Genomic DNA, 26521 nt, shown 5'->3' with positions numbered 1-26521 from the left:
CTTGTTGTTTACATTAATTTTTACCTTTTATTCCCCCTTGTACTGAAGTTCCTTGGGGTTGTGATAGTCTGCAACCAAACCCAAGAGTGAGAAATAGCCTGCATACCTGTAATTGTACCTAATAGCGATTGGAAAAATATGTAAACAAATCACTGAAGTGAAATGGTGCAAATGGCTCTGAGCACTATGGGACTCAACTGCTGAGGTCATTAGTCCCCTAGAACTTAGAACTAGTTAAACCTAACTAACCTAAGGACATTACAAACATCCATGCCCGAGGCAGGATTCGAACCTGCGACCGTAGCGGTCTTGCGGTTCCAGACTGCAGCGCCTTTAACCGCACGGCCACTTCGGCCGGCACTGAAGTGAAACTAATTTAGTTTTAGATTACTTACATGAAAAGCCTGCCCCCCCCCCCCCCTCCATCATTACGCTGCAATGCTGACCAAGGAATTTTGGCCACTAGGGGGAATAAAAGGCGAAAACTAATATAAACAACAATAAATGTGTTTGTTAACGTAAACAGCCATCCGATGAAGAACCTGTCGGTTCCAAACATGTAACAGCGGTATTTGTGTGATAAATAACGTTATTAAAAATGTCGGTTGCTATTTTCTTCTCTGCAAGAATCAAACTGTATTTTGTACGTTAGCAGTTGAAACTTCCCCTTTGAAAATTAAGAATGACAGTGCTGGAAAAACTCTTAAATTATTTGATTTTCAAAGAGCTGAGCAAAACTAAATTTACTGATACTGTTTTCTCTTCACTTATTCTGATCATTTCTAAACTGACACACAATATTTTAGCGCAACGTAATCTGACTTTCAGTAATCCCTACAAAAGAATAGCCCTGACTAACAATAACCTATACCCTTCATGAATCACTTATCTCACAAAACTCCTCGTTACTCGAACTACTGCAATACAGAGAGCACCAATACTGCCAGCTAAATAAAAGATTCTAACTACTTAAGGCACTAACTACTGATAGGCATATAGTTAGCAAATGAAAGATTTTGATAGAGAACAATGTATTTACCTTAATGGTGTTCAAAAGTCATAATATATATCAGTTCGTGACATCCAGTCTTACAAATTTCCTTTTTCTGACGGACACACGTCCAGATCGTCCGCTCATAGTAACCTCTCAAAACTCTGGCATCTCTCTCCCCACATCCAACACTGCTGGCGGCTCACCTCCAACAGCCCAGTTCTCCGCGCTGTTCACATCCAACTGCCCAACACTACACTAGCGAATATTTCAACAGTGAGTCCAACCAGCCACAGATTGCACAAAGCGCAGTCAGCGATTTTCGTACGGAGCACTACGTGGCGTTACCAACATAAAAACCTAAACAGCCTACTTACACAATTATCATTGAAACGTAATAGTGAGATAATGACGTGACATTTTCGATGTAAGTATCCTAAAACTAAAACAGTTTGACTTAAATGATTTGTTAACATTATTTTCAATTAAATGAGCCGTTTTTCACACTGTGTTTTGGTTGTAGAACATCACTGCCCTAAGAAATTTTCACCAAAAAAATTTTCAAATGTGTGTGAAATCTTATGGGACTTAACTGCTAAGGTCATTAGTCCCTAAGCTTACACACTACTTAACCTAAATTATCCTAAGGACAAACACACACACACCCATGCCCGAGGGAGGACTCGAACCTCCGCCGGGATCAGCCGCACAGTCCATGACTGCAGCGCGTAGACCTCTCGGCTAATCCCGCGCGGCAAATTTTCATCACATGGGGGAATGAAAAGTAAGAAATAATGTAAACAACAACAAATGTTTACGTCAGTGTGAACAATAAAAAAAATGGTTCATATGGCTGAGCACTATGGGACTTAACATCTATGGTCATCAGTCCCCTAGAACTTAGAACTACTTAAACCTAACCAACCTAAGGACATCACACAACACCCAGTCATCACGAGGCAGAGAAAATCCCTGACCCCGCCGGGAATCGAACCCGGGAACCCAGGCGCGGGAAGCGAAAACGCTACCGCACGACCACGAGCTGCGGACTGTGAACAATCATCTGTTGATGAACCTGTCTGTTCGAAGCTGGTATTGCCATTATTTATGTGAATTAACAGTATTATTAAAAGTGTTCGGTTACTGCTTTTTCTCGGTAAGAGTGAACCTGTAAATTGGAAGAAATATTTTCGACTAGCAACATTGCGAGTTCTGCTGTCTCCCAGGGTCTGTAATCTGAGGTCGCCATTTTTGATCTGATGTTGTCAGTGACATCATCGGAAATATGATACCGATACAGTTTGAGATCTTCAGTCCTTCCATTGCGGATTTGACAAGGCCTCATCTTGAGTTCTAAACGTAGAACAAATGACATCTGACAACCATGCAGGCTGCACAGGTAAGTAATGTTTGCACCTGTAAATAGCTCCATAAAGTTCTTGAAAGAGAGTATTTCCACATTGCCACTCTCCTGATGGAAATAGTCATGATAGGGCGCTAGTCAACCTATGAATACATTGTGTGTTGAAAAGTAACTGGTGATTGTGTACAAACTGTGTATTAAAGATATACAGGTATAACTGCATTTCAGTCACTTTACATTTACATGTGCCTCGTTACTCCATAGAATAATGCCCAGCCAAGTGTCATCCACTTCGATCCGTGCCAAAAACCGAAGAGCAAATTCAGAACGTTGTTGCAGATCATGAGGTTTCAGTTGGTGCACCGTCTGGATCTCGTACGGGTACCAGTGTAAAATAGACTGTAAGACTTTCAGTACTGTTGATCATCGGATGGACAGCTCTCGTGACACTGAGCGAGCACAAGCACTGCCTGGGGCACATGGTGCACGGTCAGTTACATTAACAGCATCCTTTTCAATAACTTCCAGTGGGATGGGACACCTTCCTCTTCCAGGTGCCACACCAGGCTCACCTGTGTTTTCAAATTCCATTATCACCTTCTTTAAACCATTTCCTGATATTGGGCCCTCCTAAGACCTTTCCCACTGTCCCAATGCAGCATTATAATTGCAGCCGTTCACATAAAACAGTTTCACTAGCAGCACACGGTCTTTCTTCTCGACAGCCGTAACGTTCACTCGCGTTATGACAGCGAGGATACCATATCCTCATACAAACAATGTACAGCGCCATATTTGCACCTGGCAGCCACGGTTGGTTGTAATTTGTTTGTCAGCGTAAATTGGATCCGCATTAACACATTTGCATATCTACCAAGTTTCGCTGCCATACGATAATTACACCCTGTATTGGACCTTCGTGAGCAGCTTCACTTTAATTATAAACATTCGGTACTTGCCTATTGGTTACTAACTGTGACTATTCGCAGCGATACATCTACGGTGGCAAAGCGTAGAAATCAGATTTTAACGTTGCGGAGGGATAGAAGTTGTGAGTTCGGAAAATGCGATTTTAAACTGTGGCAAATGAAAACTAAAAACGTCAGTTACCAATAAGTACCCTACTGCCCATTAAAATTGCTACACCAAGAAGAAATGCAAATGATAAACGGGTATTCATTGGACAAATATATTATACTAGAACTGACATGTGATTACATTTTCACGCAATTTGGGTGCATAGATTCTAAGAAATCAGTACCCAGAACAACCACCTCTGGCCGTAATAACGGCCTTGATACGCCTGGGCATTGAGTCAAACAGAGCATGGATGGCGTGTACAGGTACAGCTGCCCATGCAGCTTCAACACGATATCACAGTTCATCAAGAGTAGTGACTGGCGTGTTGTGACGAGCCAACTGCTCGGCCACCATTGACCAGACGTTTTCAATTGGTGAGAGGCCTGGAAAATGTGCTGGCCAGGGCAGCAGTCGAACATTTTCTGTATCCAGAAAGGCCCGTACAGGACCTACAACATGCGGTAGTGCATTATCCTGCTGAAATGTAGGGTTTCGCAGGGATCGATTGAAGGGTAGAGCCACGGGTCGTAGCACACCTGAAATGTAACGTCCACTGTTCAAAGTGCCGTCAATGCGAACAAGAGGTGACCGAGACGTGTAACAAAGCCTCCCCATACCATCAGGGCGGGTGATACGCCAGTATGGCGATGACTGATAACATGCTTCCAAGGTGCGTTCACCGCGATGTCGCCAAACACAGATGCGACCATCACGATGCTGTAAACAGAACCTGGATTCATCCGAGAAAATAACGTTTTGCCATTCGTGCACCCAGGTTCGTCGTTGAGTACACCACCGCAGGCGCTCCTGTATGTGATGCAGCGTCAAGGGTAACCGCAGCCACGGTCTCCAGGCTAATAGTCCATGCAGCTGCAAACGTCGTCGAACTGTTCGTGCAGATGGTTGTTGTCTTGCAAACGCCCCCATTTGTTGACTCGGGGATCGAGACGTGGCTGCACGATCCGTTACAGCCATGCGGATGAGATGCCTGTCATCTCGACTGCCAGTGATAGGAGGCCGTTGGGATCCAGCACGGCGTTCTGTATTACCCTCCTGAACCCACCATATTCTGCTAACAGTCATTGGATCTCGACCAACGCGAGCAGCAATGTCGCGATACGATAAACCGCAATCGCGATAGGCTACAATCCGACCTTTATCAAAGTCGGAAACGTGATGGTACGCATTTCTCCTCCTTACACGAGGCATCACAACAGCGTTTCACCAGGCATCGCCGGTCACCTGCTGTTTGTGTATGAGAAATCGGTTGTAAACTTTCCTCATGTCAGCACGTTGTAGGTGTCGCCACCGGCGCCAAACCTGCGTGAATGCTGTGAAAAGCTAATCATTTGCATATCACAGCATCTTCTTCCTATCGGTTAAATTTCGCGTCCATAGCACGTTATCTCAGTGGTGTAGCAATTTTAATGGCCAGTAGTGTAGTATTCACAGAAATCACTGATACCGGAAAGTCACAGTTTAAACTAAATGCGATTACTGCGATTTATCACCGTTGATTTTACACTGTGATTAGTCACAAGTAGCACTTAATAGGCAAGTACCGGATGTTTATAATTAAAGCTCCGCGAACTCACGGAGGTACAATATGGTCTGTAATTATCGTATGGCTTAAGATTGCTTAACGGCTATGTGTAAAACGTAGTGGATGTCGTGGATTCCCCAGGGTAAGCGCATCGCGGTGGTGGGCGCCGGCGTGGTGGGGGTGACGACGGCGGTGCGCGCGCAGCGGCGGCTGGCGGGGGCGGAGGTGACGCTGCTGGCGGAGCAGGTGACGCCGCACACGACGGGGGACGGGTCGGCCGGCCTCTGGGAGCCTTACCTGCTGGCCGACACGCCGCCCGCGCTGGTGCAGTCAGTAACAGCCGCCAGATGACTCCAGATTAGATTAGATTAGAGATTAGATTAGTACTTGTTTTTTTATGTTTTTTGGTGGAAGTTGGGAAATTACCCACTTACTGTATCCAATAATTCATCTATGAGTAGAAGGAGTTGCCATTAAGAAATTCTTTTAATTTCCTTTTAAATGCCATATGGCTATCTGTCAGACTTTTGTTGCTATTAGGTAAGTGAACAAAGACTTTTGTGGCAGCATAATTTACCCCCTTCTGAGCCAAAGTTAGATTTAACCTTGAGTAGTGAAGATCATCCTTTCTCCTAGTGTTGTAGCCATGTACACTGCTATTACTTTTGAATTCGTTCGGATTGTTAATAAGAAATTTCATAAGTGAATATATATATTGTGATGCTACAGTGAATATTTCTAGCTCTTTAAATAAGTGTCTGCAGGATGATCTTGGATGAGCTCCAGCAATTATTCTGATTGCACGCTTTTGTGCAATGAACACTCTTTTACTCAATGATGAGTTACCCCAGAATATGATGCCATACGAAAGCAGAGAATGAAAATAGGCGTGGTAAGCTAATTTACTCAGATGTATATCGCCAAAATTTGCAATGATCCTAATAGCATAAGTAGCTGAACTCAAACGTTTCAGCAGATCCTCAGTGTGTTTTTTCCAGTTCAACCCCTTATCAATGCAGACACCTAAAAATTTTGAATATACTACCTTAGCTACCGATTTCTGATCGAAGTCTATATTTATTAATGGGGTCATTCCATTTACTGTGTGGAACTGTATATACTGTGTTTTGTCAAAGTTTAATGAGAGGCAATTTGCAGAGAACCACTTAATGATTTTCTGAAAAACATCATTTACCATTTCACCAGTTAATTCTTGTGTGTCGGGTGTGATAGCTATACTTGTATCATCGGCAAAAAGTACCAGCTTTGCATCTTCGTGAATATAGAATGGCAAGTCATTAATATATATTAAGAACAGCAGAGGACCCAAGACCGAACCTTGCGGCACCCCATTCTTGATTGTTCCCCAGTTTGAGAAATCATCAGTTTTTTGCAGCTGCCTGCGTTGCCCAGGCCCCTTTCTGAACCCATTGCTCTGCATAACTCAAGGACGAGATAGATAAAGTAACGTAACATATCAACGAAGTGAAAATGAATGAAAATGTGGGAGTGTGTTTTCAGAGGTTTCCCAGTCGCGCTCAGAATATTGGACATCACATGGCTTGAAGTGAGCCTGTTTACAGCGCCAAATGGTGCTGGTTCCAGAACATGAGGCAACTGAAGGAACTGGAAAACACAATGTGTGTCAACCAGCGAGCAGTTGCAGTACACTGGTGTTATTTTTCTTCACGACATGGTCCAGAGACAACATATGCATCACAGGGGGAAGAATCGTCGGAAAAATTGAAGAAGGAAGAAGTCTGACGAGTGTAGCCCGGGAAGTTTGGCACTGCTCACAGCGTTGTCTCACATGCATGGGGAGCAGCCTGAACCACAGGTCCTGCTGGCCGAAGAAGAGGTGGTGTTCGACGACGGTCAACTCCAACAGCAGACGACTGCTACATTGTGCAACAGCAAGAGGGGCCTAGGTCACACAGCGGTTGGAATTACAACGTGACAGCAAGGCCCGCAATCGCACGCTCAACAGAGGCGTGACGACTGCATGGGAATGGCCCCTTTGCCCAATGATAAGTATGTTGTCTTCTGCTGACACCTGCATGTCGGCGGCACCGATTGCGATGGTGCCAAGAGCATGGAGAATGGACCAAGGAGGAGTGGGATCGCATGCTTGTCTCGGATGAGAGCAGACTCGGTCTGAGTAGTGACTCTGGATGTACCCTCATATGGCAAGAGGTGAGAACTTGTAATCCACCCTGCAATATTGTCGGACATGTACGTTTTGGTGCGCCATGTGTTATGGTGTGGAGAGGCAGCGCGTTGCGTGAGTGCCGGCCGTAGTGGCCGTGCGGTTCTAGGCGCTACAGTCTGGAGCCGAGCGACCGCTACGGTCGCAGGTTCGAATCCTGCCTCGGGCATGGATGTGTGTGATGTCCTTAGGTTAGTTAGGTTAAGTAGTTCTAAGTTCTAGGGGACTGATGACCTCAGAAGTTAAGTCCCATAGTGCTCAGAGCCATTTGAACCATTTTTTTTCGTTGCGTGAGTGTACTAAACTCCAAATCTTTGGGCAGGTGGACGACATTGCGACATTGTAGTCCTTCCCCGGGTGCATCTTTTCAGGGGTACATTCAGCCCTGACTTCCTTTCTTTTAGATGACAGTGTGCGACTGCATCGAAAAGAGCAGGTGGAGGTGCTCTTGGAACAAGAGGATATTCTGCAAATGGACTGGTCTGTCCGTTCTCCCGACTTAAATGTCGTCGAGTACTTGTGGTATGCATCGCATACGGAGACGTATCTCATAACGACCACATGCAACAGACCATCCAGCAGTTGTCAACCGCGCCCTACCACAAGAACGACTTACCAACCTCATGGCCTCCATAGGCTTACGTTGCACAGCTTGCGCTGCCGTCCGTGGTGATCACATTCTCTATTAAGAACCATGTCTCGTATTTTAAAATGTCCAGGGGACCATCATGTGTCGCGGAGAGTTCAGTGTAATTACTGTCTCTGAATAAAGGCGTCCGACTGGGTATTTATTTCAGTTATCTTCTGCATTGCAGCAGTTCTTTCTATGTAACTTATAGTCCACGTTTAATCGACGTAGTATGTTACTTGGCAATGACACATCATGCGAAAGTTTGCAAGCTTACTACTTTCTTTTAGAGCCTGGACTTAAATAAAAATGGCAAGGTACTGTTAATCAGAACGCGGGGATAAGTTGTGATCTAAATGACAATAGATTTATTCATTCTTAACATCACAAGACAAAAAAAAGACTAAAGAACCCTCACACAAACATTTTCATTTGACTAACATGGGGTCTATGGTGGACAAAGTGATCATATGGGAATCGACACACGACACTAACCGGAACACTAATCCCTTTATCTGACTTCATACACGTGAATCCGGCTTATGGCACAAAAATTACGCCACCATCAAAGCATCTATACTCTACTATTCAAAAAAAGAAAAATATGGTTTGAAAGAACAGGGTGCTGAGAAACATATATTGGAGCCCTACGCCGTAGCAGCGAATACTTTACCCTCCTGCTGGTCAGGGCGGCACACCTCGATGCGTTCGGCGACTGAAATCATGGACGGCCGCAATCTGTTATTAATGGCGCGCGCCCGAAAAATGCAAGTACGTGGTCTCGCGTTCGGTTAATTCGGAATGCAGGTAATTCCCTATGAGCCTCTGAAACCCTGCAGGTGGATTCCAGTGTGCAGGTGGGTCCGTTTGTTGCTCTGCCAAACCAATTACACTCCGTCCCATGACTATGCGTGACGGAATATGTCAAATGTTTAGACAGCCGACTCAAGCACACCCACGCATCAGTCGTTGTGTGCGTGATGCTAGAAGCAGTACCTCTGACAGTTCAGAAGGTGACTGGCACAGGCTCTATGTGGCACACTAGCAAAGGACACAAGTCTCACTGGTTAGGTAGAGACCTACAGTTCTTTACTAGCCAAGAGCCAGTGCAAGAGTAATCTTCTCTTTCTGTCCGGTTTCCTCCTCAGCTCAGTAGCAAAAGCCCATTTACATCTGACACTTCCCCCATTTTAGCACAAGCCAATCACGAGCTGGAGCGTGGCATGTGAAGCTGGGAGGGCGCCCGTTGCTCTGCATACACCGATTTGACCAATCAGAGACTTTAAAGTTAATTGGGAGAAAAGGAAAAAAGATTAAGTTTCGCAGCCTCTTTCCCATACGTTTACGCCATGTCTTTTGCTAACAACATGACCAGGATGGAACCATAGCCCTCCATAAAAAGCTTGTTGTCTCTCTTGTTGTGCCCATTTCAAAGTTTCCAAAGAATGGCAATAAACTCGCTAAAAGACTCGTGCTTTCACTAATATGTTTTGTAACAGAGTCTGGTCGCCTGAGCGCCAGTGGCCTGTCCCACGGAAATTCGCAGAATGCACACAGATGTCCCATCAGCTTCCTGCCTCACAAGGCCCCATCCTCTGCTTTATTGCCGGTCTACAATGCGCTGGCCATTGCAGCGGCTACTTCTCGCCACTAGTCAGTCTACCTGGACACGGATGCCAACCGACTGGTGCCAACCAACGTGTCTGCACAATGAGAATGCAGAACTCGGCCATCCGAAAATGTTTCCATCCAGGTTCAGCAGAAAAAAACGCTCTTGCCTCGGCCCACGTCGCCGTGCTTTTACTGCAGTCGTTTAAATCGGCACCCTATTCCTTTGAACGCAGGTAAAGCTTACCATTATTCCTTCTCTAGAGCACGCAAGCAAAAGCATTAATTACTGCCAACCTTTTCATCGTGATGTATGAAGTCAAACTGCAATGAAGATCATAATCCCTAAGAACATGAAGTGGCATAACACCGAATCCGAAGTGAGAGTGCGCTGCAATCTCTCAAGTTACTGTCGTTCTCAAGTTTGCAGACCAATGTATTATGCAAATACTTGGTAGTCGTCATGAGGCTGACTTTGGCCAATAGCAAATGGAGGTATTACCTAAAGTTACAGCCTCACTGAAAACCTGTTTTCATTTACCTGGTATCTGATGACAGTGGGCCCATTTATGAAGAAAACAACTGAAAGTTCAAGTACTGAAAACTTTGACACTATCCTTCATTCCAATGTGATGCGTATGCCACTGTACAATCACATTATCTTTTGCTGTAGAAATCTGTAGAGATTAGTTACGATCAGAAGACATGACTACAAGTCATCTGATTTACCTCTTTGACTCCTGAGTAATTATAAAGCTATATATTCTTCTCAAGTACACCATTCTTACAACAGCAACAACAACGACACTCAATCTGGATACAGTATAAAGAGGTAACGTTTTTACTTTAACCTCCAGTTGCTACAGTTATTACTAGATGGAACGTAGTGTGCCTAACTATCATGTGACATTTATTTTATAATGTTATGTTCCCTAAAAGAACTTTTAAATCATTTCACTCCAAAAAGTTTCCTTTTTTTGCTTGTTTCAAGTTTCCCTGTGGAAGGGTGATACTTCAAACAAAGATTTTTTAAACAGATCATTCTGGGATATAAATGAGAAACGAATGTGACCGAGGTATAGCATAATGAAATCATACATAGTCGCAACATAGCTATTACATATAAACTTCAAAAATGAACATTAAAAGGATTACACTTTCCCAAAAGTTCAGTACAGTTCAACTGGAAAGGATTATCTTCCCCTTCTACAAAAAATGGTTTCAAGTCGTGACCAATATCGTCAACATTTAGCGAAGTTACTTCGTCTTCAGGTGCAAATATAAAGTCATATCCTTGTGTAGACTTGAGAGTTTTCTATCAATTACCCTACATTGGACACATTTTAATAAGGTTATTACGTAAAATAAACATATACAGATAATAAAGTATGATAGCAATCATCTGTTTCATCATGAACGGAAGTATACTTGATATTTTGGTTCAGTTATACGCATGCCGTACTTTAAGCCCTAAAAAAGAAGTTTCCAAGCTATTTTTTTCACGGCTTCGTTTTCCGTTCTTTCAATAATTTTGTAAATCAACTTATCTATGACAAATTAATAATCTTCCAAGCATTTCCAGTTCTTTGATGACTAAACAGATTTTCAATGCGCATTCACTATATAAACAACATCACAGTCTTTCTCGAGCTCAAAAATACTAAATCCCGAAAAAACGTTTTAAGTTCCCACAATGTTTCAAGTAACTTCATTTTATGGTACGCATTTCTGTCGGTTTCAATCTTCATTCCCTTCTCTAACATCATGAGTTTTACAACATCTCTTTCTTTTTGCCAAATAATGATTTTTTTCGTAATGTGGCTGCTGTGTGGTATAGAAACTAATGGAAAGCAGCAATGAGCATCAATTTATCATTTAAATCTCTTCATTTAAACCCTATCACTAACAGTTCAAAATTTTAACTAATTTATTACCATAAAGGTTATATCTTTTCATTCATAAACGTAAATTAGCTGTTTAGTTGGTGCAAAAATATTGCTGTAAAATCGAGCCTGCTTAAAAAACACGTGCTGTAGTACAACGAGGATTAACCACACGGGATATTTCTTGGAGCTTCCAGATGTAGTAGCATTCATTCTATTCTTGCAATATATATTTCATCGCTTGGCTCTGAAACCAAAACGTTGCCTGTACGTCACGCCATGGCTGAAAATACTAATACGAATTATTTACAGAAGAATGGAAAAACTTGTAGTAACCGACCTTGGGGAAGATGATTTTGGGTTCCAGAGAAAGGAAGACGCAAATCTTATCTTAGTCGATACATCAAAGAAAGGCAAACCTACATTTATAGCATTTGTAGATTTAGAGAAAGCTGCTGAAGTTTTAGCTGGACTACACTCTTTGAAATTTTGAAGGTAGCAGGAATAACTTACAGGGATCGAAAGGTCATTTATAGCTTGTACGGAAACCAGACTGCAGTTAGTCGAAGGACATGAAAGGGGACGCAGTAATTTAGTAGGGAGTGAAACAATGTTGTATCCAATCGCACATATTGTTCAGTCTATACACTAAGCATGCAGTAAACGAAACCAAGGATAAATTTGCAGGAGAAATTAAAGTACAGGGAGGAGATATAAAAACTTTCAGTTTTGCTGAGGACATTTTAATTCTGTAAGAGACGGCAAAGGACTTAGAAGAGCAGCTGAAAGGAGTGGACAGTGTCTTGAAAAGTGATTGAAATATGAATTTAACAAGATAATGGAATGTAGGAGAATTAAATCAGGCGATGCTGAGGGACTTAGATTAGGAAATGAGATGCTATTAAATATGAGACACTTTAAATGAGGCACTGTTAAATAAGTTATTTGCAAAAGTTTTGTACGCTAAGGATAAGCCGAATGAGGTAGCACTGTTTTAGACAGCGTGACCTTGTATTTGGAGGATGGATGCTCTAGTCTTCATCCAGTCATCCTTATTTAGATTTTTCCGTGGTTTCCCTAAGTTACTTCAGGCAAATGCCGGGACGATTCGAATTATAAGGCCACGGCCGACTTCCTGTTCCACCCCCGGCATAAGAGACCTGTAAGTATGTAGTCTGTTTTAATTACTTTATTTTTGTTGTTATTAAATTGTAATACCAAGACATGATCAATATCCATGCAAAAGTGATCTACGTATGCACAAAACTACTACTGTTCGTAAACCGGAAAGTAACGTCGTTTCTGAGCATGTCGATATTCGTTTGTCTTTTATCAACGCATTGTGTACTTCAAAGTTGTGTCAAAGATATTTTAAGGTTAGCGTGACTTTTTTGCTCGTAAATAATTAATTTTTAAAAAAAAAAAGATCTGTTGTGAAATATCCATCCAAATACCAGAAGCGCCACACATCCGACATTGCATACTTTTTCAGTTTCACAAGGGTAGTTACAACCCAAAAGTTGCTAACAAAACCATGTTTATTAAAGTGCATTAGACGTTCGTAAATGACAGAAGTTGTTTTCTAAGTTCAGATGTGGTAATTTTGATGGTTCCGGCTCGTATCGATCAGGACGACCATCAGCTTTAGACAATGTTGTGTTAAGGGCAGAGCTGGAAGCAAATCCGTGTCAGACAATCGAGGAACTGTCAGGCATTCTTACCCTATCCTGCTCGACTATCCAAGAACATTTGCAACAGACTGGGAAATACAAACAAAGCTAACAGACCCACCGCATGCAGAACACCGAATCTTTTTCTGATGACTCGTTCACTGGAAATGAAAAATGAGTCTTCTATGATAATTCAAAACGCAAAAGGCACGGATCTCTCAGAGTGAATCACCACGAAGTACAGCTAAGCCAGGTTTACACTCCAACAAGCCGTCTTTGTGTGTTTAGTGGAGCAGTCGCGGGGTCGTTCATTTTTAAGTGCTGAAACTTGGACAAACTGTGGATGCAGACCTTTACTGTGAAAACTGGATCGAGTAAATCAGTCTCTAATTGAAAAGTGCCCAGCGGTTGTCGACAGAAAAGACGTTATTCTGTAACTCGATAATGCAAGGCCGGACTGCGCAAAAAGAACCGTGGAAAAAATCAATGAATTGGGGTGGGAGGAACTGCCTCAGCCACCAAACTAGCCCGGCATTGCGTCATTGGATTTCCATTTATTCCGATCACCACAACATTTTCTAAGTGGAAAAAATTTGAAAATGTGGGCGGTGTGAGAAATGCTCTCTCCAGATATTTTGCTCAAAAACTAATTGATTTTCATCAACTCGGCTTTGAAAATTTGCACACTATGTAGCAAAAGGCTGTTGATGACGTGGGTCATAACGTCACTGATTAAAAATAAAAAAATTCTTAACAGTTTATGTGGAAATAGTAGAAGAGTTTTGCTATTTGTGCAGCAAAATAATTGACGACGGCCGTAGTAGACAGCATAAAAAAGCATTTCTGAAAAAGATGAATCTGTTAACAACGAATATAAATTGTATGTTAAGAAACCTTTTCTGAAGGTATCTGTATGGAAGGAACCTTAAACACAATGACGTCTGGTGCAAAATTTTACCAATGTTCTACAGTGTGGTGACCCTTAGCCTTTTGACTTGCAACGGTAGTAACCATAGCTAAACGGAATATATCAATTTTACGCATATAAATTGAAATGTTTTAATACATTTACATTTTATAATCAATAGTTTAACATTATGAAGAATAAAATGAAATGAAAAAAAAAGTTTTGATACCTGCAGGAACCGACCCCAGGTCCGAAAATTACCAGTCTATGCTTCATACCACTGACCCATCGTGCCATCATAACAATAGCTTTGTAAAAATCCATCATATTCTTTACTTGCACAATACACTAGATACAATTAAGAAAATACTGTCCGTTTGAATTCAATAATCTGTGTCAAATGGTTGAATGATGTGCTCTTCCTAAAAACATCTTGATATTCGCCTTAATTACTCTCCAGTGCTATTTCTAATCTGTTTAGTATAATATTGGAAAATGTAACTGTTGTTTTTTAACTTCTTGTTTATTGCCTTTGTTATATGATGTATGTATCAAAGCCACCTTCCACTCTCCTGGGATACTTTCTATTTTCCAGGTTTTCGCAAAGGTTAATTTTAACTCATTTTATTTTTATTTTTGGTAGAGATCATTTCGGACGTTCTGCTGTAATTGTCATCTCCTCTAGCTTTATAAGGTTTTAATAACTTCTTCAATTTCTTTGATAGCTGGGATAAGTCTTCTTTAAGATTTTCGTGACTGTTTGAGTATTCGAGGTTATGAATTTGCACTGGACAATTAAGACGCTGTTCAAAATATTTTGCAAGATTTCAAAATTTTCAGTGTTTTGTAAGGGAAATCGGTGAGCCTCGACCCACACCCCTCTGTTGTTAGATTTGCATTTGAAGTACAGCTCCTAACTCTTTAAATTTCACTTTCTTCTCCAAAGATCTATTGGAGAAGGGCCTCTTTAGCAGATCATCTACAGAAAACACTTACTAAATTTACTCATAGCTACACGCGTTTGTTTTAGCGCTATCTAGTCTATAGCAATTTGACTTACAAGAGTAGTAATCATAAATAAATCGAATATGTTAATTTTTTTTAAATTTTGTAATTAATGATTTAACATTGTGAGTAATGAAAAAGAAGGGAAAAAGTTGGTATCAGTGTGAAGCAAACCTGGGTCCACAAACTACCAGTCTGTGCTTTATGCCACTTTGACACAGTGTCATCACGAAAATGCTTTCTTAAAAAAAGTCATCATACTATATGCTTGCACAATACATTACACGCAATTTCAAAGAAAACTACTGACCTGGTGCAGCTCCGGATCTGCGATATTTCCGAACCAGGGCAAAAGCTTGATATTGGCGTCCACGCCCCCCACCCCGTCAACCCTCGAGTGTTTGAGATAGGTCGTCAAAAATTTGAAAAACTTCAATTTTTCAAAAATGTGTTTATTTTGTAGAGCCCATCTTTCTGAAGAGTTTGATATGTAAAACATGAATGTTCGACGAAATGTGAGACATGTTATTTCTAGATGTGACGTGGAATTCCTGGCAGAGACATCACGTACACTATGCACGCATTCAAAAATCAACTTATGATTCGTTCAGAAATCAACTTAGAATGTATTCAAAATTGTTCAAAACCCAACTGGGATGCGTTTTAAAATCATATGAACGATCGATGGACCATCGTCCGCTGGATGCTAAGCTCTTTGTCAAACAAGGTTTTTTTCTTCAAGAACATGTATTTCGCGCCCCCTGACAGATGAAATTGTTGCCCGTGGCAGATACCCCTGCTTGCCCCCTCCCCCCTCCGTAGATCCGGACCTGACCTAGTGCAGTGAGTAACGTAGTGCACGTGGTGCTAGAAGGGATGACGTCACAGCAGAGCATCCACAGTAGAAAACAGACGGCTGTGTCGGTTCTTTGAGTTAATCATAGCGTGGCTGACCTTCATTCCAGCACTCGACGCTTTTCTAGCTATTGTGGAAAGAGCACTACGAAACATGGTTTTGCACGCTGAATAGCACACCAAATAGTTTTGTTTTAATACGGGCATGCATTCGAAGAGAAATAGCGTAATTTTTGTGTGATTTCAGTCTCGCATTCAAAGCGAAATGGCATAATTTTTGTGCGATATTTACTACGTGCTGTAGAACATTAGCAAGTGATAAGCGAACACCGTTGCTTATATGAAAGTGAAATGTGGACATAAGCAGTTCAGAGTAGAAGAGAACAGTAGCTTTTGGAACGTGGTGCTGTAGAAGAATGATAAAGATTTTATTGGTAGATCGGATAAGAAGGTGGTACTAAATCGAATTGGGGAGAAAAAGAAATTTATGGGACAATATGGCTCAAAGAAGGGATCTGTTGCTAGAACACATCACGATGTATTTAGGGATAGTTAATTTGGTGATGGAGGGAAGTATGGGGCGGGGATGGGGGTAGGGGGTTGGGGTTGGAGTGTTTGGGGAAGGAGACCATACAGTTGAAAGTATCTAACCAAAATTGTTTCCTTTTTAATTAGTGAAAGTATCAAAGAATAAATTGTTCCAAATTAATTATTCAACAAACCTGCATCTGACTGCGTCTGTGAACTTGTTTCTTCCACTCCTCCATTTCGCCAGAAATGCAACATGCATTTGACTCAGCAATCAAGTTTAAGAGAATAATGCCGTCTGTGCAATGGCATTAAGATTGTACTTAAAAGTTAACTTTTGGCCCTGATGTTTACTTAATGAAATTATATCTTGACTTAAATAATGCCAGTTGTGCAATGGCATAAAATTAGTTATTTGAAATAACTTTGCTCTGATAACTTCAGTTATACCAAAATCGATTTCAAACCATGAACTCCACATATGTATTGCATAGATGCCTCATTTTCTTTACGTTCTTTCATTGGTGGGTAACTTTACTTTCCTACTCATTTTCATGTTCAATACAAGCAAAGAATGTGGATTATGATTCAGGTTGTTAGATTTAAACACAATGTTGATGTCAATATATATATATATATATATATATATATATATATATATATATATATATATATATATGCTTTATTAAAATTTTATGTCATACACAAAAACTACCATTTCCAACATCTTTGTAGCACGAATCACTCTCAAACAATAATTTACAAAACGCTTACTGTGTCAAACCTTGGACATACAAATCCTAACTCTGAACATTATCTAACAAAAACCATTTTGAAATCATTATATATCTTCTCTCATTTACGTGCTAAAGTTTGCTCAGGGTAACTGCACAGCGAGCGTGACTCCTACCTTACAGCTGTCACCACACGTCCGCTTCCTCCGGTCACCTACCTGTGACTCCCGAGTTTTTTACTGCGCGCGCCCGGCTCTCTTAAGCATCAAAGATCTTCCTACTCAAACATATTATACTAATTCCACATTGCGGTTTACAACTATCGACTTTATTTTCTGGATCTACCCTGATCAGACCTTTGCACATACCTTTCACACTGAGGTCATCGGTCTCATAGGATTGGGGAAGGAAGTCGGCCATGCCCTTTCAAAGGAACCATCCTGGCATTTGTCTGGAGCGATTTAGGGAAACCACAGAAAACCTAAATCAGGGTGGCCGGACGCGGGATTGGACCGTCGTCCTCCCCAATGCGAGCCCAGTGTGCTAACCACTGCGCCACCTCGCTCGGTGGAGAGGGGTTGTAAAACTTGTATCGGGAGACCTAGGCAAGAATACAGGGAGCAGGCTCAAATGAATGGGGACTGCAGTAGCTATTCGGAGATGAAGAGGCTTGCACAGAAGGGACAAGCGTTGACTGGACTGAAGACCACAACAACAACCTCCACAACATCACACGCCTCATCTTTCGTAAAACAAACAAAATGTCCTTAGGAGTAACGGTAGGGTGTGTACTGTTTTGGCAGACGCTGGGCCGTGGAGACGTACCGGCACCTGGTGTCGCTGTGGCGGCGGCCGGAGGCTCCGGAGCTGGGAGTGAGCATGGTGCCTCTGGTGTGCGTCAGCCAGCAGCCCCCTGGGCCGCCGCCGCCCTGGGCGCCGCACGTGCTGGGCTTCACACCCCTACACCAGCACCAGCTGGACGCGCTGTCTGCTGAGCACGGCAGGCGCTACACGTGAGTACAGCGCGTAAGAAGCAAGCCGGCCTGCGTCTACACAGATTGCGAAATAGGGAAGGGGGCATCGGTTGTGGTGGGTTCCCCTGTCTGAATGACCACCACAACCTGCGGGAGGTGCAGTTCGACAGCTGAAGCATAGTCACAAACGTAGAGTATAGCTCATATAATTTGTAAGCTACTGCTAGAGAAGTTAAAAATCTTCTGGGTTATTAGGCCGCGTCATGTTTCTTCTAAAATGTTCGACGTTTCGACCCCTCTGCTGGGATCTTCCTCTGGACATCAAAAGATCCTGAGGAGGATCCAAGCGGAGGGGTCGAAACATCGAACATATTAGAAGAAACATGACGCGGCCTAATAACACTGAAGATTTTAACTTCAGTGACAACGGCCACGAAAGCCTGCAGGCTTACATATTGCTAGAGAGTTTGCGAACTCCCATATTGATACGTTTTGTTAGTAGGAGCAATAACTGCACAAATATAGAACGCTCATAATCAGCACTTTCTCACTAGAGTACCGAGGAAGAAATAGTCGCCCAAGCAGAGCAAAGGAAGTCCGACCATACCAGAGGGAAACTTCATGAAACAAAATAGGACTGTAAAATGTAGCGCAGCGGAAAACGCCGGTTTCTACGTTAAATATTGTAAAACGAAGAAGACGTGTCACATGAAAATTATGTATCAGTCTCCTGACAACCTGTAAGGTAATGTTACCTAAAAATGAAATTTTCTTCTCCTTCTTCCGCGTCTTTTGGAAGCAGTGAAGCGTTGGGAAGTATTTGTAGCTAGCCCCTTCACCCCTTTCTTTATTGTTTTGATTGTGCAACTGCAACAGCTAGCGGTTTCTGCAACACTTTAAAGCACACTTTTTAATCATATTTATTGTTCCTCGTTTGTCGCTTACAAGGTAATTGGTGATAAACTGTTACAACAAATAAATAATTTAAGCGTTTCATTAACGCGGTGAGGTGTTGTTGCCCGCTCGCTTTTATCAACTGTGGTGATTTGGCTAGTTCCCCTTCCATCAGTTCATTAGCTTGAGTTCTTTTCTGTAATTTTTTCTGCTTTTGTTTTCGTTGCCCATTCTTGATATTTTCTAATTCGTAGCATATGAAATATGGAGAAACATAGTAGTTCCGTAGTTAAAGGACTCGATTCAGAAAGAATACAATGTGAACGCTTCGCCGGCTGCAGAGGCCGAGCGGTTCTAGGCGCTTCAGTCTGGAACCGCGCGACCGCTACGGTCGTAGGTTCGAATCCTGCCTCGGGCATGGATGTGTGTGATGTCATTAGGTTAGTTAGGTTTAAGTAGTTCTAAGTTCTAGGGGACTGATGACCTCACATGTTAAGTTCCATAGTGCTCAGAACCATTTGAACCATTTTTTGTGAACGCTCCAGACCCTGAATTTGAGGAAACTGTGACCAGTTGGTTAGAGGAATCAGACTGTGACGATAATCTTGAAGAAACTGAAAGTACTCTGACTGAGCATGAATCTTTTTCAGAACAAAGTGGGACACAAAATGACGCTGATGAATGTAGTGACCCATGTGACGACCAACGCAGAAGAAATTTCTTCTACGGAAGAATCAGTACAAATGAACCACAGAACGTCCGATCCGAACTGTTCAAACTCCTCGTCATAACGTGATCCTTACGTTTCTATCCACTAAGTTGACTAAAGGAGATTCAAAAGACCCAATTTAATTATGGCATCTCTATTTCGATAAAGTTCTTGATCACATCCTACTACGAACAAACATTAAAATAGATTGAGTCTACATCTACATCTACATCTACGTGATTACTCTGCTATTCACAATAAAGCGCCTGGCAGAGGGGTCAATGAACCACCTTCAAGCTGTCTCTCTACCGTTACACTCTCGAACGGCGCGCGGGAAAAACGAGCACTTAAATTTTTATGTGCGAGCCCTAATTTCCCTTATTTTACCGTGATGATCATTTCTCCTTATGTAGGAGGAGCAAATTGGTGATTGAAATTTTATGAGAAGATCCCGTCGCAACGAAAAACGCCTTCGTTTTAATGATTGCCACTCCAATTCACGTATCATGTCTGTGACGCTATCTCCCCTATTTCGCTATAATATAAAACGAGCAGCCCTTCTTTGAACTTTTTCGATGTCATCCGTTATTCCCATCTGATGCGGATCCCACATCACACAGCAATACTCCAGAATAGGGCAGACAAGTGTGGTGTAAGCAGTCTCTTTAGTAGATCTGTTGCATTTTCTAAGTGTTCTGTCAATGAATCGCAGTTTTTCTCTACCCACAACATTATCTATGTGATCGTTCCAATTTAGGTTATTTGTACTTGTAATCCTCAAGTATTTAGTTGAATTTACAGCCTTCAGATTTGTGTGACTTACCGCGTAATCGAAATTTAGCAGATTTCTTTTAGAAGTCATGTGAATAACTTCACACTTTTCTTTATTCGGGGTCAACTGCCACTTTTCGCACCATACAGATATCTTATCTAAATCATTTTGCAATTCGTTTTGGTCATCTGACGACTTTAGAAGACGGTAAATGACAGCGTCATCTGGAAACAAACTAATAGGGGCTACTCAGATTGTCTCCTATGTCGTTAATGTAGATCAGGAACAATAGGAGGTCTATAACACTTCCTTGGGGAACGCCGGATATTACTTCTGTTTTGCTCGATGATTTTCCGTCTATTACTTCGAACTGTGACCTTTCTGACTGGAAATCACGAATCCAGTCGCACGACTGGGCGATATACCATAGGCTCGCAGTTTGGTTAGAAGACGCTTGTGAGGAACGGTATCAAAAGCCTTCTGGAAACCTAAAAATATGGAATCAGTTTGACAGTCACCGAGCAGAAATCTCTGACCCAGCCGAAAATCCAACCCAGGCCCTTTGCTTGGCACTGTGCCTTGTGTAGTGGTATCAGACGCCAAATGTGGCATATTGACAGCACATGTAGTGGATGGGTGCCAGGAGTTGCCGTATTGAAACTCGACGAGAACTTTCCAAGTGATTTATTTGTTTCCACTACAATGCTCCGTTCACCTCGGTCCGTGTCACAGGGCCCAGCAATGCTGAGGTCACCGCCCCAGCGACCCAGTGCAACGCACTGTGTCCAGCCGGCCTTGTACGCCAGCTGCAGAGTTCCGATTACGTCAGGATGGCTGCGCCAGCAGCCAACTCAGCGCTGCTCGGTGTGAGCCGCGTTGCTCCGCCGAGAGCCTTAGGCCGGCCCCACTGCCGCTTCTTCCTCGCTGGTGTGGCTGAGAATGCGGCGGCAACGTCCGCCCGAGATCCGGCGTCCGAGTCTGCAGCGCTCGCCTCGGAAGACTCCGGCGCGTGTCGGGAGCCGAGACAACTGCCCGCGGCAGAGAGCTGAGGAGTGGCCCACCCTGGCTGGCTGCAGACCCCGTGTCGGCCTCAGCGTGTCGAACCGACGACCCGCCGTGGACTGGGACGCTGTCGCCCCATCTGTTGCTGCGTGTAGCCCGGCGGTGTTACACGTCTCACCGTCCAGGAGAGCTGCTACACTTGAATGACTCTCGTTAGAAAACGGCACCTATTTATACTCTGTTGCGCGCCTCTGTTTTGTTAACGCACCGCTCCGAGTCACGTATGCATAACACTTAGGCTGGCCCGTGGCCCCCTTCTGCCTGTGACTTGCGGCATGAAAACTGCTGTGTGCGCCCTCTCCGGCAGTTCTACACCCCCGTGGCCTCTATTTGTCTTTGCATCAGCTGGTATGCGTAACTTACTGCAATCCGGCCCACACCTTGCTGTAACTCGTGCTCTGAATATCGCACAAAACTAACTTCCCTATCCTAAACGGTGGTGCCGCTACACTTGCTGACCACGCAGCTACGGAGGTGGCCAGGATGTCAGATGAACTAATACCTACATTAATACACAACTATACATCTCAAGGGAAAGTAAATGTTGGGCGTCCTGAGAAAAGCTGGGAAGATCAGTTGAAGTCCACTTGAAATTGGAACAGACAAGGATGCCTTAACCAAAACTGGACACAATGATGCATATAATCACGTGTGTCTGGTCATGAAAAATATACCGTGGAGCTATGGTGCGTCAAGACTGCGGGGCTACGCTGTGTAGTAAAGGGATAACAGTGAGAACGCTCGCAGTGTCAGACAACTAAGGTGGCCGCTCCTTCAGAACACCGAGCGAGGTGGCGCAGTGGTTAGCACACTGGACTCGCATTCGGGAGGACGACGGTTAAATCCCGTCTCCAGCCATCCTGATTTAGGTTTTCCGTGATTTCCCTCAATCGTTTCAGGCAAATGCCGGGATGGTTCCTTTGAAAGGGCACGGCCGATTTCCTTCCCAATCCTTCCCTAACCCGAGCTTGCGCTCCGTATCTAATGACCTCGTTGTCGATGGGACGTTAAACACTAACCACCACCACCACCACCACCTTCAGAACAACGGGGTTCACTCACCCAGCGGTCAGGTCAGAAAGCTTGTGTTATAGTGCCCGAGCTCTACACGCACCCCGTACTAACAATACTTCTGGCCAGTGTGGCTGAGCGGTTCTAGGTGCTTAAGTCTGGAACCGCACGACCGCTACAGTCGCAGGTTCGAATCCTGCCTCAGGTATGGATGTATGTGATGTCCTCAGGTTTGTGAGGTTTAAGTGGTTCTAAGTTCTAGGGGACTGATGACCTCTGATGTTAAGTCCCATAGTGCTCAGAGCCATTTGAGCAATACTTCTCATCTCCACGACTGTTCAATGTATCTTTATTCAAAACATCTATCACTTCCCCAAACACAAAACATCAAACACCACAAACATTGAAAACACATTCACAACAGCTGGACAAATGCGCTATCTAGATGGTACTAAAATATACCACATACGGCTTACGTCTTCTTTCGCCCTGATCCCTCTCCCCGAAAGTGATTTCCCTAAATCGCTCCAGGCAAATGCCGGGATGGTTCCTTTGAAAGGGCACGGCCGACTTCCTTCCCCATCCTTCCCTAACCCCATGAGACCGATAACCTCGCTGTTTGGTCTCTTCCCCCAAACAACCAACCAACCAACCTCCCCGAAAACGTCGTTTATGTAATGGAAGGAAGCTGACTGAACAAAAACTTACTTACCTCCACGAGACATCAGGCTAGTACCATGTAACACTTCCTCTAGCCTCACTTCAGGAGGAAGAAGGTCTATAATTTCTTCAGCAGCGTTCTACCCAGCTGAAGCGACTCATTCGTATTAGGTACCACAGAGCTACCAAATTGCGAGGATGATGAGTGTTGTGTTTCACCTGCTGTTCCAAACAGTCCCAGACATTGTCTAAGGGATTAGACCAGCTGATACAGTGGGCCAGACGTGGTACGATAGGGTGCCCGAGTGTTTGTCAAACAAGGAACGTATGTTTGTAGCCCTGAGAACACGGCTCTTGTCATCCTGGAAGAGAGGAGTGTCCACATAACATTATTGATAAAGAAGTACAAAATAGGCAACACTTTTTATAATAAAGCGCATCAGAGAGAAAGAAAGAAGAGATTGTTAATGATATTTTTCAAAGAATTAATAAGTGGTTCCCTCAAAATGGACTCTTCCTAAATTTTGAGGAAACCCCATCTGGATTTCTATGCAACAAATAGAGTCATACAACATGTTCATATAGCACATGAACAGAAGTCAGTAAACAAGGTAGAATTCTCCAGTTCATTGGCTTTACATATTGATGAAAATTTGAATGGAAGAAGCGTATTACAGACCTGCTCATACAATTAAGTTCGGCTACTTCTGCTCTTCGAATGGAAACACAGGAATCAACCTGTGACACAGTTTGCATATTTCCACTCAATAATATATTATGGAACACTTCTCTGGGATAATTCAGTGCTTAGAAAGGCAGTATCAATTACACGAAAACAAGCAGTAAGAATAATATGCGTTGTTAACGCGCCTCGTCATATCGGCGTCTCTTCAAGGAGTTAGGAATTTTCATTGCACCATCACAATACATACATACGTTAATGAAATTCGCCATAAATAGCCCATCACATTTTCAGAAGAATAATGATGTCTATCTATAACACTAGAAGAAAAAATTACCTTTGTTATCCATTATTAAAGCAGTCAGTGGCCCAGAAAGAAGTTCAGCATTCAGCAACAAACATTTTTGATTTATCCAATAATGTAAAATGTCTGATAAGTGGCAAAGCAAATTTTAAAACCTAAAGTCGGTTCTCCTGGACATCTTCCTCCATTTCACGGACGAATTTTTATTTAAAAACTGGTAGCGTGTTAAAAAAAAGAAAGAAAAAGAAAGGAAAAGAAACCTAGGTAAGTGTAGTAGTATGAGCAGGTTTAAGAATCATATGTTAGTTAGTGTTGACTCCAATCGCGTACACATATACTGTAAACTGACTATTACCACATCATTTCGATAAAAGAATCGTTCAAACGATCTATGGAACATGTAAATAGCATGGCAACCCAGGATGTTGAAATAAAACTTGCGGGAGCGCCGCAGGAATTTGTTAGCGATACTGCGCTAAATTGTGACCATGACGATCGTGGAGTACTCCCTTACGGTTCTCGAACGGTAGTACACCACACAAAACAGTTATTTACTTATCCTATTTAAATCGGTAAATGGAGTTCTCGTTAACAAGTTACTTTATTTTCAGTTTCAGTCACACAACTTGCCATGCTATTATAAGAGAGGTCCATCTAGAGACTTAATACAGGAGACTGCTTAAGATATACATCCAGCTCAATGTTCTCTTCTACAGCATTGTTCGCCAGGTTTCAAGGAATCTTCTGTCTGGCGTATTCCTTGCAGCTACTTTGACGGTGAGCACTCTCTGCCTTCACTCTGATGTCCCAACATCGGCTGCTGTGCCACAACGCCGTCCGTAGCCGAACGAGTACCTCAAACAGAATGTACACAAAACCATACAGAGACAAATGTCTACACACGTAAGTGAAACATGAGTTCATATAACATGACCCAGTATAACGCTATAACTCTACACGTTTATTCATTTAAAAAAAAAAATGGTTCAAATGGCTCTGAGCACTATGGGACTTAGCATCTGTGGTCATCAGTCCCCTAGAACTTAGAATTACTGAAACCTAACTAACCTAAGGACATCACACACATCCATGCCCGAGGCAGGATTCGAACCTGCGACCGTAGCGGTCACGCGGTTCCAGACTGAAGCGCCTAGAACCGCACGGCCACACCGGCCGGCTTTATTCATTCACATACGTCATCAAGACAGCAGAAATTTTAGGGTGATAAATTCCGGTGTTTTTCATGATTTTGAGTCTCAAAATGTCTGCACCCATTAATATCTTGGTTCATATTCAGAGCAACCTGAAATAACGTGGCCGTCACGGTACGAAAAATACCACCAAAGCATCACAGAAATGCCTTCAGCCTGAACTTTCCCCCTGTATAGTGCTGATTAAACTCCTTTTTCGAACTTCTATGCACTCGACACAAGGGCCGTTCAATAAGTAATGCAACAGTTTTTCTCGGTCAGTTTCTGTTGAGAAAACGCGACATTTTTTTGGGACATCGTGGAACATTCCCGCTTCAGCCTCTGTAGTTTCATAAAGTTCTGAGAACTGGCGATGCTACACATAGCTTTCAAAATGGCGTCTGTAATGGAGGTACGGTTGGTTGGTTGTTTTGGGGAAGGAGACCAGACAGCGAGGTCATCGGTCTCATCGGATTAGGGAAGGACGGGGAAGGAAGTCGGCCGTACCCTTTGAAAGGAACCATCCCAGCATTTGCCTGGAGCGATTTAGGGAAATCACGGAAAAGCTAAATCAGGATGTCTGGACGCGGGAAATGGAGGTACGTTCCAAGCAGAGAGCCATCATTGAGTTTCTTTTGACGGAAAACCGGTGCATCGCAGATATTCATAGGTGCTTGCAGAATGTTTACGAGGATCTGGAAATGAAGAAAAACACGGTGAGTCGTTGGGCGAGACGTCTGCTATCACCGCAGTAGGGTCCACGCAGACCTGTTCGATCTCCCGTGTGCCTGCGGGCCGCACACAGAAGTGACTCTTGCAATGTTGCACTTCAGCGTGTTCGTTATAAGAGAAATGAAAACGAACTTTTCCTTCTCCATGACAACACAAGGCTTCTCATACGTCTGCACACCCGCGGCGAACTCACAAAACATGACTAGACTTTCTTCCTCTTCCACTCTACAGCCCGGACCTCACACCTTCCGAATTCCATCTGCTTCGCCCAATGAAGGATGCTCAAGCGGGAAGCAGTGCGTGGATGATGGGGAGGTTGCTGATGCAGCAAGTCGTTAGCTCCGACATGGACCAGTAGAGTGCTACCACGCTGGCATACAGGTGCCGTAATGCCATCGCATTGAACGGAGATTATGTCGAAGAATAGGGTTCTTTAGCCCAAAGACTGCGGAATAACATGTTGTATTGGAATCCTGAATAAAATCAACCGGCTTTCAGAAAAAAAGTGTTGCATTACTTACTGGGCGCCA

General features: G+C 43.1%; 1 protein-coding gene across 1 annotated transcript in view; it reads left to right on the top strand.

Annotated features, from left to right (window-relative positions):
* LOC126199321 (D-aspartate oxidase) overlaps positions 1-26521 on the top strand; it is a 94731-nt gene that overhangs the window by 21928 nt on the left and 46282 nt on the right. Inside the window, exons 2-3 of the mRNA XM_049936161.1 lie at positions 5119-5306; positions 17805-18014. Of these exons, the coding sequence (XP_049792118.1) occupies positions 5119-5306; positions 17805-18014 (398 nt within the window). The remainder of the gene's footprint in view (positions 1-5118; positions 5307-17804; positions 18015-26521) is intronic.

The sequence above is a fragment of the Schistocerca nitens genome, chromosome 8, assembly GCF_023898315.1.
Source record: "Schistocerca nitens isolate TAMUIC-IGC-003100 chromosome 8, iqSchNite1.1, whole genome shotgun sequence".
Taxonomy (NCBI): Eukaryota; Metazoa; Arthropoda; class Insecta; order Orthoptera; family Acrididae; genus Schistocerca; species Schistocerca nitens.
The sequence above is the reverse complement of the archived record's forward strand: the minus strand, read 5'-3'. Positions and strand labels throughout refer to the sequence as shown.